This window comes from Meles meles, chromosome 7 (assembly GCF_922984935.1).
Source record: "Meles meles chromosome 7, mMelMel3.1 paternal haplotype, whole genome shotgun sequence".
NCBI lineage: Eukaryota > Metazoa > Chordata > Mammalia > Carnivora > Mustelidae > Meles > Meles meles.
This window is the reverse complement of record NC_060072.1, coordinates 13729941-13748304: the sequence shown is the minus strand read 5'-3', so window position 1 is coordinate 13748304 and position 18364 is coordinate 13729941. Positions and strand designations below refer to the sequence as shown.

Here is an 18364-nt window from a genome sequence, read left to right as displayed (position 1 = left end):
ACAACGTGGTGGGTTAAGTGGCCTGGGCCTGCGGATGGGCACTTCTGCAAAGCGTCTGAACAGGGTGCAGCCCCCAGCACCGAGATAGGAATTCGGCTTAGGGACGAGACATGGATGGGGACGCCAAAAAGGGAGAGGGTGCTGCGTGGGGGTGGGGGTGGGGGGTGGGTGGTGCTTGCTTTCTCCATACAGTCCCAAGGGAAGCTGTGTATTGTTTAAAAACCTCCCAGGCTGCTGGGCAATGCTGGACGGGCCCTGTAGCCTTCAGGCACCCGCTCCACCTAAGCTCCCAGCCTCCCCGCTGCCCCCGCGCTCTGTACCCCTCTGCCAGGAGTCTCAGCCACCATTTACTGAGTGCTCCCCCCGCCACCCCGTTCACCAGGCATTCTCCATTCACTTCATCTTTCCAGCCACCCTCGGAGTCGGTACTGACACTCCCATCTTACCAGTGAAGAAAGTCAGGCAGGAAAAAAAAAAAAAAAAGAGAGAGAAACAGGAAAAAGAAAAGAAAGGAAGGTGAATGGATTTGCCTAAGTGATCGCTGTCTGGCCACTGATGGGGTCAGAACGTGGGCCCTTCACCACTCCCCATATACTGGGCACATACTCTACAAGTCACACCTTCGACTAAACTAATGGCCCAAACTATGTGCTGTTCTCTGTGCATGGGCTGGGGGGCTCCTGCTCTGTTGGCCCGGAAGGTCCACCCCCACATCCCCACCTTCCGGTCCTCTTGGAGGATGCTTTTCTCACTGCATGCAAGCAGGCCGCCCCCAGGTTCCCGGGGCTGTGGGCACACCCATCCATCCCAGCACCCAGCGACACTGCATTTTCCCCTAAGCTCCTACTTTAAGTCTGTGGTGACCACGTGGGGCAGGGGGAATGGTGGTGCAAGCAGAGACCACACCTGATTTTAGCTTCTGGTCCCAGTGTAGGGCCTGATGCCAGGCACCTGCCACTTGCCGAGGGCATGCTCAGGGAATGGGCAGACGCTGTAAGACCTGGGGACACGGACTGTTTCCCACCAGCAACTTTCCAAGTTGTCTTCCATGTCCGGAATTCATTTATTCACTCAACAAATATTTGAGAGCTTTCCCTGTGCTTGTAGAACTAAGCACCCCTCTTCCTCGCACGGATTAGCTCCTGAAGACCACCTGCTTTCCCTGTCACATTGTCCTCTCTGTCTTCAGACCGGCAGGAGCAATGAAGACTCCTCCTCGAGCTTCGAATCCCTCCAACTCCCCATCCTGGAACAGGAGGAGGAAGAGTCTGCTTTTAAGAACTCCTGTGATTAGGTTTTGGGCCCATCGGATAAGCCAGGATAATCTCCCTGTTTCAAGGTCTGTGATTATAGCTGCAAAGTCTCTTCTGCCACATAATATCACAGAATCACAGGCTCCAAAGATTAGGGTATGGGCATCTTTAGGGGCCCCTTCTGGCTACCGCAACAGGCAGCAGTTGAATAATCAAAAATGTCTATTTTCTAACATTGATGAAAAGTGCGGGGGCACGTGGGTGGCTCAGTTGGTTAAGTGACTGCCTGTGGTTCAGGTCATGATCCTGGAGTCCCAGGATGGAGTCCCGTATTAGGCTCTCTGCTCTGTGGGGAGTCTGCTTCTCCCTCTGACCCTCCCTCCTCTTGTGTTCTCTTTCAAATAAATAAATAAAATCTTAAAAAAAAAAAAAAAAAGAAAAGTTCAATGAAGAAAGCAAATCCTTTGGAGAAGATGGCCAAGTAAGCCCATTGAGGGGAGAGGACAACTGAGCTGAGCCCGGGAGGTGGTAACGGGAAGAGCGGTCCAGGCAGGGGGCCCAGGCCCGGCGGTGAGAATGCATCTGGGCCACAGTCAGGAGGCTGGTGTGGCTGAAAGAATGTGCAAGGAAGCCTAGGGACCAGGGGCCTGGAGCTGTAGCCACGAGCGGCCCAGGCCAACTCCCTTCCAGAGATGCCACACTTTGCCACGATTTCCCTCTGGGCTAGTGGATCTCTACAAACCCTAGACCTCAGGCAGGAGAATGGGACCAGGTATGTGGCTCCCAAGCATGTTGATGTGAGGCACAGCTCCAAGGGCACGGAGGGAAGAATCTGACAGCATTCTGAAACGGCACACTCGAAGGCTCTGATTTGAGCATCACCAGATTTTAGGGGCGGGGCCAGATGCCACAGGGTCAGGAATGGCACAGAGATGGGTTTATCAGCCAAAGCTTGGGGAAGGTCTGCTCGATGTCTCTGCCCAGGGAGGGTGGGGCAGGACCACGTGAGAGCAACATGAACATCCATCTCCAGTCCTGCTCGGGACCTTGGCTATGCTTGCTGTTCTTTCTGGAATCCTGTTCTAGATCTCAGCATGGATGCTGATTTCGAGGTCTGCAGCTCACATGCCGTCCTCTTGGAGAACCCTTCCCCAGACAAACGGCTCTTTCTAGAAGAATCCAATTCCCTCCTAGGCTTCCCAGCACACACATTATGTCAGGACTTCTCAAACTCAGAGGTGTCGACGTTTTAAGCTGGACGTTCTTTGTTACAGGGGATCCGCCCGTGCACTGTGGGGTGTTTGACTATACTCCTGGCTTTTACCCTGTAAGTGCCAGAAGCATCTCCCTCACTGTGACCACCAGATAGGTCTCCGAACACTGTCGATGTACCCTTGGGAGCCAAATATCCCTGCTGATAGCCGCTGCTCTAGGTTACTGTTTCCAAAACACTTGCCATCCTCCCAAGTTATCCATTTCATTCAACAACAATACTTATGCAACGCCTAATATACGCCAGGCATGATTCTAGGGACGGGAGATAAAGCAAGCAAATTAATAGACAGAAATTACTACCCTTGAGGAACTTGAATCCTCATGGAAAGAGACAGAAAATTAAAAAGAAAATGAGGGACATTATCGCAGGTCAGATGGCAATTACCACTACTGAGAAGCTAAGGCAGGGAGAGGTGGTGGAGCTGGAGAGGCCCCCAGGCTGAAACAGGTGTTCTCAAGGAGCAGCAGAGAAGGCAGAATGGCTGGAGCTGGTCGGGTTCAGGGGCACCCCAGCATGTGAGATGGGGACTGCTTCTCTCCCACAATAAGAGACGACCCCCCACAAACAGGGCTCCTTTTGGTCTTGGTCTGTGGTATCTCTTGGACCTAGAACACTGCCTGGCAGGTCACAGCTGCTGGGAGTCTATGGACGATGTGACCAGTGAATGAACAAATGGGACAGTTGGGGCTGGGGAGGGAGGGTTCAGGCCCAGATCTCTGCAACGGACAAAAGACAGGGTTACTATCAAAAGATGCTCAAGGGCCACACTTGTGGCCCTTGAGACAGGCCCTGTCTTTTGTCTGGGCCTTCCCTCTTTGGGAACCTTAAATATCAAAGGAAAGCACTAATATTTGACATTTATCGTTCCAGAGATCGCCCCATGCACTTTATAAAATATAATCTCATTTTGTCCTCAAAGCAATCCTGTGAAGTGGGGACTCTTCAAATTCCTGATATGACAAATAAAGATTGTTAGCCGCCCGGATATCATGGAGCTAGAACCCGAGGGAGCAGGCACTCAAACCCATGACTGTTTATCTCCAGAACATACTGTCTTTTAAAAGGAAAAATGAAACAGGAGCTCCAGGAGCACAGGGTGGAAGGAGGCCGGACACTTGCAGTCCCTTAGTCCACTTTTTAAGTAGTGATGAAAGGCAGCTATTCCTACAGACTGAGTGCTGACTACATGCCAAACCTCGTCTTCTATTATGTTCTGTGCTTCTCCCCCCTGCGTCCTCTGTGAGTTAGACCTGGCCCTCCCTGTCTCATATATGAATGGAGGCTCAGAGAATCAGCAACATGCAGGAAACTGAGGGGGGTAAGACCCCAGAAGAGAGTCTGGGACGTACTGTTCACTTCCTTTCACTTCGGCATCTATGCGGTTATTGGGTAGAAGAGGGTGTGGATTTCTGCTGGGAACTTAGACGGCAGAAGCAAGGCCAGAGGAGATTCTGGTTCAGGATATAAGTGGGTAAGCTCTGGGTAACTCCACTGAACCTTAGGAGAAGGGTAAGTGGAGAGAAGCAGCTGGAGGCAGGATGAATACACAGACGTCCGGCCTGCCGAACTCCCTCCCAGCAGGGAGCATGGTCTTCTTCAATGACACCGACCTTGAGGGAGATCTTGAGCAGGTCATGGCTTTGCATTGAGGTCCATCTGCTCAACATCTGCAATGCCTTGAACGCATGGTTCTCTGGGGCGGGGGGGGCAGGACCTCTTCCCAGGACAGGCTACCCCCATGAAGAATATTCCCACATCCCACATGTCCCCCTGGGCATCTGTATGATGGCTGCATATAGATGTTCTCATTATCTGAGCCTGGAACAACTACTACTTACAGAAACAAAACTAAGTGCTGGTTTTGCATGGTTTTAGTGGTCACTGAGCCTGGAATACACATCAAGGCAAGAGGATACTTCTTACTCTTTGATCAACTGCCAAGAGATGTGTACCACTCTGGGAAAGCACCTCACAGACAGCACACGGCACTGGTAGAATCTAGGTCCCATTTTGCATTGGCAACATCACACTGAAGATGATTCTACCCTGAAAATAGGCACGGAAGCCCCAGATTGCTCCATTGGCTCATCACTGCCGCCAAGCCTCAACCATTACAGATGAAGTTAGTATTATTTTATAGTAAATTAATTTCCTTTATTTCTTCTTTAAATTATAGCCAGGGCACTATATTGATTTTTTTTGAAATTATATTTGTAGACAGTGCAATATAGGTAACCCTTGAATTTTATTCCATGATTGTAAAAAAGGCATTCAAAACATTTGTTACAAAAATGAGGCAAGGGCCCCTGGCAGAATGAACAGAAGGCATTTTCATTATTTTTGTGGATGACCTGAAGTTGAGGACTCAAATGAAGTCAAATAAAATGGGACAGAGATTGGTCTAAATCAGATAAAACTCGACCAGAGATAAATATAAAACCTGAGCTTTAGGGTCAATAAATCTACAGCAGAGGCACAGAATGGGGAACCTTTGGCTGAGCAGTCATTCAGGGCGCTTTTCAGCTGAACTCAAGTTCAATTTGAGCCTGATGAGCAAATGGCAATGAAAGTGTACCGGGAGACCGCTTCTCAAACTTCAGCATGCATCAGAACCATGCAGGGAGCATGGCTCAAGATTTTACTTATTTGTCAGAGAGACAGAGCACAGACGCACAAGCAGGGGGAGCAGCAGAGAGAGGGAGAAGCAGGCTTCCCGCTGAGCAGGGAGTCTGCTACGGGGCTCGTTCCCAGGACCCTGGGCTCATGACCTGAGCCAAAGGCAGACACACAACCCAATGAGCCACCCAGATGCCCCAAAGGAGCATGTTGAAAGTAACATTGAGCTGGCCTCACCTCCAGAGATGTGGATGCACTTTCTCTGGGTTAGGGCCTAAAGCTGATGTTCTAAGTAGACATTCTGAAGGATTCAGAAGAGTGGACTGAGAGTGCAGCTGGAGGCATGAACCTCTGACGGTCTGATATCATCCAGAGCATATCGTTCAGGTCAGAGCCTCGCCCCCACAGAGCAAAGCCGGAGCTACCCAGAAATGGCCAACCAATCAGGATGGCGGAAGGTCATCCACACAATCCCCTCATTCGGGAAGAAGGTTTTGGAGGGCTGGTGACTGGCTTCGGACATGCAATGACACACAGGATGTTGACTTAGAAGGTGCAGTAAGAACAGGTCTCCATCCTTACACAAATACTGTACAAAGCCGTGAGGGAACCATTCCTCGAATGCCAAGCATCTTTCTCTGGGCTTATTCTACAAACTCTATTTCAGCTCTTCTGTGACACGCGCTTGGGATACAGAGCTCAAAAAGTGATAATCCCTGTCCCCAGAATTGGTGCAGGAGGTATTTTTTCCCCCCTCGCCTTCAACTTATTCCCATCGCTCTAGGATGGAGCGAGAGTGGGAGATGCTGCTGGGTTGGACAGCGTCCCTTACTCTCGGACGTTCCGATATGCAATTGAAGCTCCAAGAGAAGGATACAGGGTGTGGATTTCTCAACGTTATCGGTCCACAGTTTCTAAAGACATAGCAACATCTCTTGCAATGCCTTATGGAATCAGTCTAGAAAATGCTGGTCTGGGTTTATTGCAAGGTTGGCATTCAACTCTGAATCTCGATCATTCCAGGGACTCAAGTCACACTAAGTTCATTTGTGGGATATGTAAACTCTTCTCGATGAAACTACAATCTTCTTAAAGGAAGGTTCTTGGTAGCACTCATTTAAAAAAAATCTTTTTCTACCCGGAATGTAGGCATCAGGAGCAGGTGCTGAATGAATGAACTACGCCTAAAGCTAGTTTCTCCGGATGCAGTTATTACAGACAGAAATCATCCAGGGACGATATTCCTTTAGAATATCATAAACAGTTCTTGGTTCTTGGGCCAAGAGACAAGGAAGGTTCTGGGAAATGGACGGACTTGCCTAGGGCTGCAGAAAACTGGATGTCAGGGGCACAGCAAAGGGTCAGCTTGCATCCCACACTTGTGGTCAGCTCACGAGAGCTGTGTGTTTAGCAGTTCTCTGGCAAATGGCCAGATGTAGGCTCCCTTTGAATCCCTGCCACGGAATCGCCATAGCGTCTGGCTTCTCCTTCTCCACTTTCCTCCAGCCTCAGAGGTGAGTCAGTCCTTGAATGTCCCCATTTTATTGTTCTGTGGATAAGGATTCCTAGAGAAATCCTTCCTCCCTCCCTGGAGAGGCAGGTCTCCATCTGTCAGTCTCTGGCCTACTTTGGAGACTGAAAGGAATGGGATACATTTTATTTTTAAACAGTTTCTTAAACCACATCCTCTGGTTAATATGATGTCCTTCAATTTGGGGAGGACGCATCTCCTCCTTGAGTAACCTTTGGGATTGTACGTGAACACACCTCTCTGTAAGGCAGCCATCTCCTTTCCCCTGGCTTGCCTTCCCTTACCCCATCATCTCTGGTCACCTGCTACCTGTAGCTTTCCTTCCCCTTCTCTTCTTGGCTGGTGTTTGTTTTTAAGATTTTCACCATCAGCGCAGGAACTGAAGTGGTCTGAATCTTAATGAGGCCTGTCATAAACTTGTTTAAAAAAAAAAAAAAGTCTTGCAAACTGCTGAATGCTGGTGAATGACAGCTTCCTACACCTAGATGATGGATGAACAGAGTGGTTGGGAATGTTCCCATCTCCGAGCAAGGCTGGGGGAGGTGCCCCTTAATTCCACCTGAACGCTTATGGTGAGGGCCCTGAGCCGGGCTGTGGCTTTAGCAGTTCTGTGAAGATGGAATTAAGTCGTCCACAGCTCAGGTAAGAAGGGAGGGGCCCGGGTAGAAGACTGCGAGCAGATCTTCTCTAATCTTTAAGGCCCTGTGGGCTTTGTGCTAGCGGACGGGGAAGGAAAACCAGGAAGAGGAAGGAGGAAGCTGGCTGGCTGTTTCCAGGGGAATGTCTACCATGCAAGACAATTCAACGCATTAATGACGATAATGCAGAGTCAAGCATCTGCTCTCATGACTGGTGGGTGCAGCTGAACTTGATAAATGGGGACGAATCTAAATTACTTGCAAACAGTTGCCCAGCCAAGCTGTGGTCGGGAAGAGAAATAAATGCCACAACCACCTTCCTAATGCACGTTGGTCTATCAGGCTCTTGAGGAGCCTCCACCAAAGGGCCAGGGCCTTTGGTCCCTTCACAGGGCCATTCTCCCTTCACAGAAAGAAATCCAAGGCTCAGAGAGCTGGAGTAGTTGTCCAAAAGGTACAAAACCGAAAAGGGATCCAGTTGCCTCTTGAAGGCAGATTTTTCAACTCAAACATTTTATGCCTTTTTTTTTCCCTGGAGATTTTTAAAGTAAAACACAGTCAGGAAGCTGATATAGGAAGTAAAAATCATCACTTTTTCTAAAATAATATGAAAAAGCAACCTTTTCCAGATATGGGAAAACGAGAAAAAGTGCTAGGTGGCTGCATTACATTTAAGGGAAAGCAAAGCTTAGTGTTTTGTTCTGGTTTTTTTTCTGACCTGAGGGCTTTGGAGACCTTAGCCAACTTCATATGACCACCGTTTTTAGAGCAGAGAGTGGATTCCATTCCCTGAGAGGATGGGTGGCAGAAAAAACCCAAGAGGACAGAGACGGAGGTAAACTGTGCCCTTGTTTTGTGGCTATAAAGGCTGGCTTGTTGACCTACTTATCTTGTTAATCCCCCCATCCTAGGCTCGTTATCTTATCATACAAGGCAGAGAACGTGGAGGTGAACTCAAGGAGGTAAACCACCTTGGCTAAACCTATGTGGACATTTTGTGGCTGAATGGCGATTCCAGCATGTGGATCTACTAGCGTCTGCCCACCCCAAGCTGAAGGCTCAGTGTGGGGCTTCACTGGACAGACCCCTTCTCGGAGGCCTGCTGCGTGCTGGGATTTAGGGCAAGCAGGCGCCCTCTCCGCAGAGTGCTCAATTTCCACAAGAATCTAAGTGTTGCATGACTCATGCGCCGACGTGTGGTACAATTCTGAGTCTTAAAATAACAAATCCCTATCACGAAAGCCAGTGCATTCTGATGTCGCATAAATCCTTTTATAATGATCACTTGGTGTCACTGGCTTATTTAAATGGACACATCATTTCTAACAGGGCTATCCTCATCGGCTCTGCACTTTAAGTACCAGCGGACAAGGGAAGTAACTCACTGCCTTTGGCATTGCACGTGGGGACTGGAGGTGGTTTAGATCCTTGTCTGTCTCCTGACCTCGTGCTGAAGTCAAATGGGAGAGGCAGGAGGGGACGTGTCATTTTTGACATAATAAATTCCCCGCGTGCCCCCTTTCTCTTTTGCCTGCAAACCCAGACTGACGACCAGTGTGTTTGGTTTATGCAGAAAACCATAACCCCGATGTCTCGAGCAGGGTATCTGCGTGACGTTGTCTATTATTCTGGGAGGAAGACAGACTCAACACACACCAGGGTTTACCTGAGATTTCCCTTCTCCCACCCAACAAACATGGGATCTCCAGCTTTGCAGGAGCCTGGAGGAGATGTGTTAGGAATCCCAGCTTTGCCAAAAGATAAACATGGCCTGATAATTCGCTGCCCAAAGGAAAGTATGGGGTCAGTGGGGGGAGGGCACATCTTATTGGCCCCGCAGTGGGTTCCTAAAGGTCCAGCCTCAAATGCACCGAGAAAGCCCCCAGGAGGATTTGCTGGGAGATGAAACAGTCCCACCTTTCAGAGCAGACCGTTCTGTTCCAGAAACATCCTGGAGGCTTTCTTAGGGGGCCAAATCCCAGGCCCCTCTCCAGATGCTTCAAAGACAGAGTCCACGTTTGAAGGTATTCTTGATCCTGAAACCACTGAAGTTCAAGCGAGGGAGGTTAGTCATGAACAAGGCAGCCTCCTTACTGATCAGACTAGAGCCTCAACCTTTCTCAGTGTGAGTTTCCGGTGTTCAAACTAGAGATAAGAATAGCACCTGCCTGGTGGGTTAGTGAGAAGATCAAACAAGATTAACATCCAGAAAGCTCCCGGTGCCGACTTGGCTGGGACGCGGAGACACTGCCTTAGCCATTATTAAAATACGTCTAGACCAGCTAACGGAGAGCCGCTGCTCAGAGCCGCCTGGCTCCTCTCGGGGGCTGCTCAGACTTCTCACCGTCCAGCAACTCAAGCGTTAGTGCCCAGCATAGCTGGTGGCCCTGGGGGCGCTTCCAGGAGGTGGGTGGAAGGTTGCTGGTTCAAATTCTTCCACAGCAACCCCTCCGGGCTGTTAAGTCTGGAAGGTGTCACAGGAAAAAATTCCATAGAGTGAGGCATGCCTGGGTGTTCTGGCAAATGTCAGCTAAGGCATGTCCCCCATCTCAAAGGATGGCCTTCATGGGGCTCCCTGACTGGCATCTGTCTGGCTCCTCAGGACATTGACTTTGAACCTTTTTTTTCTTATCCTCCTCCAGCTTTGAACCCACTATGACCCCATGTCTGAACTCTCACCTCTGGAAGCCTGACTGTCTTCCATTTTTCCTTTGGCCTCTGGAGGCCCTGTATTTGCGCCTGAACTCTCTGGAGTCTTACCCTCAGCTCTCAGCATTGACTTTAGGCTGGCCTTAGGCTCCAGAACCCTATGGGTGGCACCATCCCCGGACACCCGCCCCACCCCAGGACAGCTGGTCTCAGATGCCAGGTTCCAGTCCTTCTGGGCCTGACCAAACCTACTGCTCCCTGAGCTCCAAGTTCCAGTCCCGACACAGACCACACGTCTGCATCCTTTGAGAACAGGCTGCCAAAGCAGTGGCAAAGAGGGATGAAGGGGAAAGCGCAGAAGGATCCAGAAGCACAGTGAAAACCAAACACTGGCAGGCCAGAGCTTAAGGAGAGGGAGGCCGCACTTGTTTCTTATCGATATGCTCTATGAGGTCATGGGTTGTATGTGGCCCACGTGGCGCAGGGTCTAGGACACCCTAACTACTCCAGACACAGTTGCTGAGTACGGAATGAATGAATGAATGAATGAATGATATCATTAACAGAGATGCTTTTGCCACTGAGATATTAGCAGAAGTTACGTCACTTCTGACCAGAGACTTTCAGAGTCAACAGGACATCTGCTACTTTCCCCCCTGTACAAGAAGTTTGAATCCAGATGAATCCTGAATGCCTACGGTGAGCACAGACAAGCGAGCCTAACACGGACACGGAATGTGAGGAAAATAAATTTCTGTGGTGCTGAGAAGCAGAAACATCTGACAAAGAACAGAGCAGTTCTTTGTCACGACAGAACCATCTCTGTATCAGGAGGGCCAAGGAACCTACAGGTCATGTTCCTAAAAAAGCCCAACGGGATCTAGGTCTGAAGGTCAGTCAGGAGAAAGGCTTTTTGGTGAGACTGCCACTGCCAGCTAGGGTCTGACAGCTTTGTGCTTGTAGGTGCGGCTCTAAGAAAGAACTGGAAGGTCAGTCACGTATGTACCGTCCGCTGCAGAATCCAGGCAGCCAGGTGGCCTCCTCCTGTGCTTTGCCTGCCTCCTCCCTCAGAGGAAGAAGCACTGAGCCCTCATGTCACCTTCCAAAACACCCGCCACGCATGCACCACACTCACGATTTACCTGTGTTGTAGCCCCTTCCGAGTGCAGGCCAAGGGCGGTGATTTTTCCACAGGTTTCCCAGGTACCAGTCACTCTGGTTCTCGACCAAGCCCAGGACCTGCTGACCTGGAAAGTATAGAGAAAGCAAAGGTCTTAGAGGAAGCCAGGCTGCGTGTGCTGGTGAGCGCCGAGCTGGAGATACGGTCATGGCGGGTCATCACCACCATGGCTTTCGTTAGCAAGTGCCAGGCCCCGATCTCCGTGCTTCGCTTGTAGGACCGTCTTTACTTCTCACACTTGGCCAGCCCCGCCACCTGGAGGCCGCTCAGGGTAGCTAATTACCTTGCCCAAGGTCACCCAGTTTCTCTGCGATCAAGCCAGAAGCCCCAACCGACCAGGCAAGCATTGGTCCAACTATCCCTTAAGTTAAGCAACGCGTCTGTCCTGACTGGCACACTTCAAATTCCAGCTGCAAGAGTCCCCACCAGACGCTAGTTCGCTGGCTTTCTGGACTTCCGCAGAGATCACCTGCTGCCAACAGAGGGAAAACGTGCCCTTGGTGCGGGAGATCGAGGCTCACAGACAGGAGCCCCCGTCCGGCTGCAGCTCCCCCCGCCCCCCCCCAGCTTTCTTCCTCTCATACCCACTTGATCTTGAGCTGCGTGTCTGGTGCACCAGGGCCAACAGCACAGATGAACCAGGCCTCTTAGTAACTCAGCATCATAGGTGAGTCGGTCTTCCTCTCCAGCTCTTAGAGCATTCCGCTCCTAGGACCCCAGGCCTTCTACGTGGGGCCAGCAGGGCCTCAGCTCCCGCTGCTTTCCACAAGGCAACCCTACCACGCCACTTGCAGAAGACATTCCCTTGGACCAACAATCAACCATTTTAGAGACTAGGAACCCGAGGTTCACCAGGACTGTGATCTGCACGATTATGGGGGAGCCGACACATAGTTCAGTATTTGTCTGACGCCCAGATTCCTTCCACTATCTCGGTGCAGTCTCGCTTACCTTTACTACAAGTGTTGGAGGCAGGAATAAAAAAAAAAAAAAACAAACACATGGTATAGGGAAAGAAACTGAGGTGTGGACAGTCTAACTTGCAAAGTGCCCCATGACTCATCATCACTGTCTTCTGCAGTTAACCGATGCCTTCTGGGGCTAAAATCTTTGTATGATTGGCCAATCTGAGAAATACAGACCTTTCTGACCAAAGGAAAGCCCAGCAACGTGTTAAGAAAAACAGAGTGGTTCTCCTGGTACCCCACGTTGCGTGATACAGAACCTCCCTGGTGTGATGACAGCTCCCTGAAATGATGCTGTGGGTCCGGTGTAATTTATTGGATCAATTGATCGAGCTCCTATCTAAATCATCACCCCAGCACAAATACATAAATTAGACGCATGGGAAAAATACCACCACCCACTTTGTCATTGTATATGATCACATCCGCACCGCGCAGCGTCCCTCAGAAAAACCCGTCACCAACTCAGGACCGGCAAGAGCGGCTCAATTCCACCGCGACAAGCTCGCGATGCTCACAGAACACAGTGAGATCTGAAAGGCAGGTTGCCCTCAGCTGAGAAAGCCGTGTGCTGTGTCTGGAGGCTGGGACCTCATTCGCGAGCTCACGTGATGATCTTTGCACGGACGCTGTGTGTGTGGGGGGGGGGCGGGGGGACAGAGGGCGGCAGAGTCCTTGGGGGAGTTGGTTCACGATTACCAAGGACCCCGGGTTCGATATAATGGAGGGCACGACGTACTCAGAAATGACAAGAGGGAAATGGTCTTTCACTGAATTTAGGGGAAGGTCTTCAGCCACCTGAAAGTCCAAATTCTGTGTTCTGACGTTCCATGCATTATGTTTGACCCTGATCTACTTCCTCAGAAGCTTTCTCTACGTAGCCACACGTCATTCCTGCCACAAGAAAATGCACAGTTCGGTTGTCTGCCTTCTCCCTTATGGCTCTTGCTCCTACGGCTCTTGCTTGGCAGGAAGTGCCCTTACCCTCGGCCAATTCCCCCTGGAATCCCTTCCAGCGTGTCTCCAGCCCGAAGCCAGCTATGAACACCCCTGAGTGTGAACCTTTCCTTTGGCTCACCCCTGAGGCGGGAGACGGTTCTACCTAGCACTCCTGGCACTTTTGGCCATCAGCTGACTTACGCCCCATCAAGGACAGACGGGTGACACGCAGGCACACCCACACCACATGCGTAAAAATATCCCCCCCTCCACCAGTCCAAGGGCAAGGACTGCGTATCAATGCTATAAATGTCTGCTAAGTCCATGACATCTGGTGGGTAACCCTCCCCCGACTCGGAGCCCCATAACACTAGTGTGTGTGTTAGTATCGCCGCATTTTCAAAGCTGCAGAGCATCTGCCCTCCCCTTATTCACCAAGATCCACACGTTCTTCCAGAATTCTTATTTAGAAGTGTCAAGGCATGAGAGAATTAACAGAGGATACGAACCCCCCATTCCCAGATACTGAACCAATTTATTGGTAAAAAAACAAAAGCAAAACAAAACAAAACAAAAGAGCAAAATGTCATCTATTATTGCAAGTCAGAGGACTTACTGTAGGTATTCATCATGCCAAAACCCCAACCACAGCTCAGTAAAGTTCTAGAAGGACCTAACTGTTGTCCTTGATGACGCCCAAAGAAACCCTTGTGGATGGGGCCTGCTCTCTTTCCGAGGCTTCCGGATGAGCCCGGATGATGCTAGTTACGTAGCCACCACTTACACAGCACTCCATACATTCCAGCCCCTGACGCACCAAACGGGGCAGGGGCTTCACAAGCCCACTTGCAAAACCCAGCTACCATTTTAACCATTGACAGAGCAGCTAATGGATCTGTCTAAAAAAGCAAAGCAAAGGCTTGGAAGCTGTTTACCAATTTGCATTTCCTCAACCAACGGGTACTAAAATTACCACTATCCTGTTGCTAATGAAGGATTTTTTTAATTAATTAATTTATTTTTTCAGCAAAACAGTGTTCATTGTTTTTGCACCACACCCAGTGCTCCATGCAGTACGTGCCCTCCCTATTACCCACCACCTGGTTCCCCAACCTCCCGCCCCTTCAAAACCCTCAGGTTGTTTTTCAGAGTCCATAGTCTCTCATGGTTCATCTCCCCTTCCAATTTCCCTCAACTCCCTTCTCCTCTCCATCTCCCCATGTCCTCCATGTTATTTGTTATGCTCCACAAATAAGTGAGACCATGTGATACTTGACTCTCTCTGCTTGACTTATTTCACTCAGCATAATCACTTCCAGTCCCGTCCATGTTGCTACAAAAGTTGGGTATTCATCCTTTCTTTCTTTTTTTTTTTTTTTAATAAACATATGATGTATTTTTAGCCCCAGGGGTACAGGTCTGTGAATCACTAGGTTTACACACTTCACAGCACTCACCATAGCACATACCCTCCCCAATGTCCTTAACCCCCTCCCCCTCTCCCAACCCCACCTCCCCCCAGCAACCCCCAGTTTGTTTTGTGAGATTAAGAGTCATTTACGGTTTGTCTCCCTCCCAATCCCATCTTGTTTCATTTATTCTTCTCCTATCCCCCTAACCGAAGGATTTTTTTTTTTTAACCTTATAAGAGGGCTGGCATGTGCAAAAGAGTTGTTTGCAGCCAATCGTGAGCAATGCAGCCCAGGTGCAGACTGAGAGCAGAGGAGTTTGGAGAACACGACTTGAAGTTCACCATGCGTCTCACTCTTCCTTTGGAGACTGAGACCTTGAGCTCAAACTTCAGCAGAGCAGCGGGCGTACTGGTGCGTCCAGGAGCTGTCACTCCCCCTCTGCAGTTTCCCGGAAGGGTGAGGAAAATGCCAGACCCGCCAGACAGAGCTGAGTGGGAGGAGGTGTTGATCTTGGTGAACGAGGGGAGAGCAAAATGCTCTTTCCGAAGGTTCCAGGTGAGCCCGGAGGATGCTGGTTAAGAACAGCTATCACTCATACAGCACTCGACACCTTTCAGCCCCTGGCAGATGGAATAGAATTCCGGCCATTGGGTCTAGACATCTGCATCACCAAAGAGCCAGGTAATTGGAAAGCACTTTGAAGTCAGAGAATTATTGATCCAGGTCTGGAAGCTCTGTCCCTGTAGGAGGTGAGGCTCATTGTGGGGTTTCCTAGCACACAATAAGCTATGGTGGCATCTAAATCTTGCCCACAGACCAGCAGAACTCAGTGGCAGCCTCCTGTGCTCTACTTCTTGAGGAGAGAGAAGTGATAAAGAGAAGGAAGGCCAGAGCCGAACTGTCCAGGTTCAAATCCCGGCTCCTCCGCTTCTTAGCTGTGTGACCTCAAACAAGTTACCTAACCTCTCAGTGCCTATGAGTTCATTCCCTTATAAAGGGAACTTAAAACACAGGACATACCTTGGCATTAACTTTTTTCTCTTGAGGCACAAGTTAATTTTGTGTTTTGTGCTTATTCAAATGTTACCACTAACAACGCCTGGAAAACCAGTACGATGCGGAGTAGGTATTTGCTCTTATCATTACACCCAGGATCCTCCAGCCCCACTTCTGCCCCATCGGCCTGGATTCAGGCATCTGTGGCTTTACCCATCTCCCCGGCTCCTTTCTTAGCTGACCCGGTCCTTATTCTGCCTAGACGCTGCTTTAGTTTCACATGGGCGGAGGGTCGGCTGTGTCAGAGGCCACACAACAGACTACGGAATCAAAGACAAATAAAACACGGCCGTTGCTGCAGAGGCGGCTGGAAGAGGAGGAAGATAAACAATTAGGAAGCAGCATGGTCATCGTGGTGGCAGAAATACTGAGAAGTCGGAGGAACAGAGGACAGGGAATCACGGAGGCTGGGGATGGTGGGGGATGGCGGGGGATGCCGGCTGGGTACTTCCCGAGTTGCTTATTGTCTCTTTGGTGCACGATGACGGCCTCCACCTGCCCCGTCCACACAGCCCTCCACACTCCCAGGATTCCCTGAGAACAGTGCTGCTTCACAACACAACACCCTTCCAGGCAGAGGCCCCGCGGCTCCCTGGTGACAATCATCCTTTCCAGCCCCGCCAACCCCACCTCATAAGCCAGGTGGCATCTGGTGTCCAGTGGTCCACGTCTAAAGCTTTAGCCTGGACGATGAGAGCCCAGGAGGCCTGCCGTCCCATTAAGAGGTCACGTCTCAGGGGACTCCTCTCTGCGGGAGGTGCGGGGGAAGACACGGGCTGCTGGCGTGCTGCCTCCCTCGGCACTCCGCACCGTCTCGTCTTCTTAGGAGTTATTACAATAAAACACCGTGACTAACAGAAAAGGCTTTGTCATTGTTTTCTGCGCGGCCCTGTGGTTATGATTAAGTGCGCCGTTCCCCGTCTTCCTTACTCCAGGCACAAGTTAACTTATGAAAATGAAGCTGTCTTCTTTGCTTATTCATACATCACCACTAACAGCCCGACAAGAGCGAACAAGCTTGCTATTCTGCTGGGGCCCTGGTGTTGGTGTCACCGGCCCGCAGACGGATGGCTCCAGGCTGGGAACTCCCCTCACTCCCTCCCTCCGCGGCTTCGGGCTCCAGGCAGAGCTCTCTTCAGGAGGTGAGGCCCCAGGAGCAAGGCATGGTGACGCTTCCACGGGGCACGAGGGGCATGGACAGGCCAGACCAGGCCACCAGATGGGAGGCAAGGCAGGATGGCAAATTGGAAGGGCAAAGGGATTGCAGCCCAGGCTGAGGAAGGTTCCAGCCCCAGTTCTGCAGGGCTTGGCCAGGGTCTGACTTTTTCTGAGCCTTTTTTTTTTTTAAACTGTAAAAAGGCAAGAACAGAATCCATCTCCCGTCTCCAAGAACAGATGTGCAGATCACCCGACACAGCTCGAGTGCATGGGTCCTGGTAGGTGCTCACCTGAGGCACTGCCCTTTCCCCACCTCCAATAGTGATGGTCACTTTGTGCGTGGTGTCTGAGACATCCCAGCAAATGTGGTATTACCACCCCGCCCTGTTCTGCTGGCCATAGCCCCAACACCCCCCACCCCCCCGGCCTTTCTGAAGCCATCAGCTTCTGTGACACCAGTCTCTTGGCTGTTTTCCCCCCTCTGAACATTCTTTCCCTGCCTCCCCTTAATGCTGGTGCTCCCCAACTCCCGTCCTTAGCTCCCTTTTCTTCTTCTTCAACAGTCTCTCCCTGGATGACAGGATCTACTCCAGTGGCCTCAAAAAATACCACGGACAGGAAGTCAATGCCCCACGTCCAGCCCAGGTCAGCCGACTTCCCAGAGCTTCTACTCTTAAATCCTTGCTCTCCACATCCTTGCCATAACCAAATCCCACTGATTTTATCTGCTGTTTCTCAAACCCGTCCTCTGCCCTGCTCAGTCAGCCCCTGAACCCATCTCCTTCCCAGATGGCTTGGCAGATCACACTGGATCACCTTTCCCTCCGGGGAGCCTTGCCATTCCATTCTGCCTATGCAGAGATACTTTGAAAGTGCAAATCTGATCATTTTGCTTCCTTGATTTTAAAAAGCCTAATGCTCCAGGGCCCAGCAGAGTGTGGATGGATGGATACAAAATAAGTATTATCTATCATCGACCATCCCCGCCCATCTGGAGCCGGTAAACTCTTTCTGAATGGGATGGAAATGGATGCTTACAGGTTAACTTCTCCAGGTAAACACCAGGAACAGGTAGTTATAGCTCTGATCACAGATGCTCCCGGGGCTGCCTCCTTATCCCCACCCCCAGGAAAGCCCCTCAATGCACAGTCTGCCAACCACTGCTGCATATGAAATCAGTTCTGCTCACACCAGCAGGGGAATATTAAAATGTTATAACCAGGGGCTGTCCGGAGTATCAGCAGAGAAAGCAACATGACTTTCCAACCTCACATTTATTCTAATAAGCTACTTTAAAATAGGAAAGTCTTTAATAGTACCATTCAGGGCATGTCTGGGTGTAGGATGGCTAAAAATAAGGAAAACATATAGGATCACATTACCGTCTACTCATCATCCTTTAAGAACTGCTGCGCACCCGCCCCGGGTGCCCCCCGCCAGTGGGTGCAGAAGGATAAAGCATCTGCTTAGAAGATGCCACACAAAAGGGTATTTAAGCGTTTCTGAACCTGCACGTTTCACAGATCCTATGGCCTTAGTTCAGCTCTGCTAAATGCACTCGGGGATCACAGACACCCACTGGCACAGCGACGGTCCGAGGACTCACTCTGGGACCGCCTGCTCTTATAGGTGGAGCCCAGAGAAGGGGAGCATGGGGTTTAGGGACACACCACCCAATGCTGGGGCTGCCC

At 50.5% G+C, this 18364-nt stretch overlaps 1 protein-coding gene across 2 annotated transcripts in view; it reads right to left on the bottom strand.

Annotated features, from left to right (window-relative positions):
• The window catches only part of LARGE1 (LARGE xylosyl- and glucuronyltransferase 1), a 525674-nt gene that overhangs the window by 103298 nt on the left and 404012 nt on the right, over positions 1 to 18364 (bottom strand). For both annotated transcript variants that reach the window (XM_046013242.1, XM_046013243.1), the window contains exon 7: positions 11106 to 11210. In XM_046013242.1, coding sequence (XP_045869198.1) covers positions 11106 to 11210 — 105 coding nt within the window. The remainder of the gene's footprint in view (positions 1 to 11105; positions 11211 to 18364) is intronic.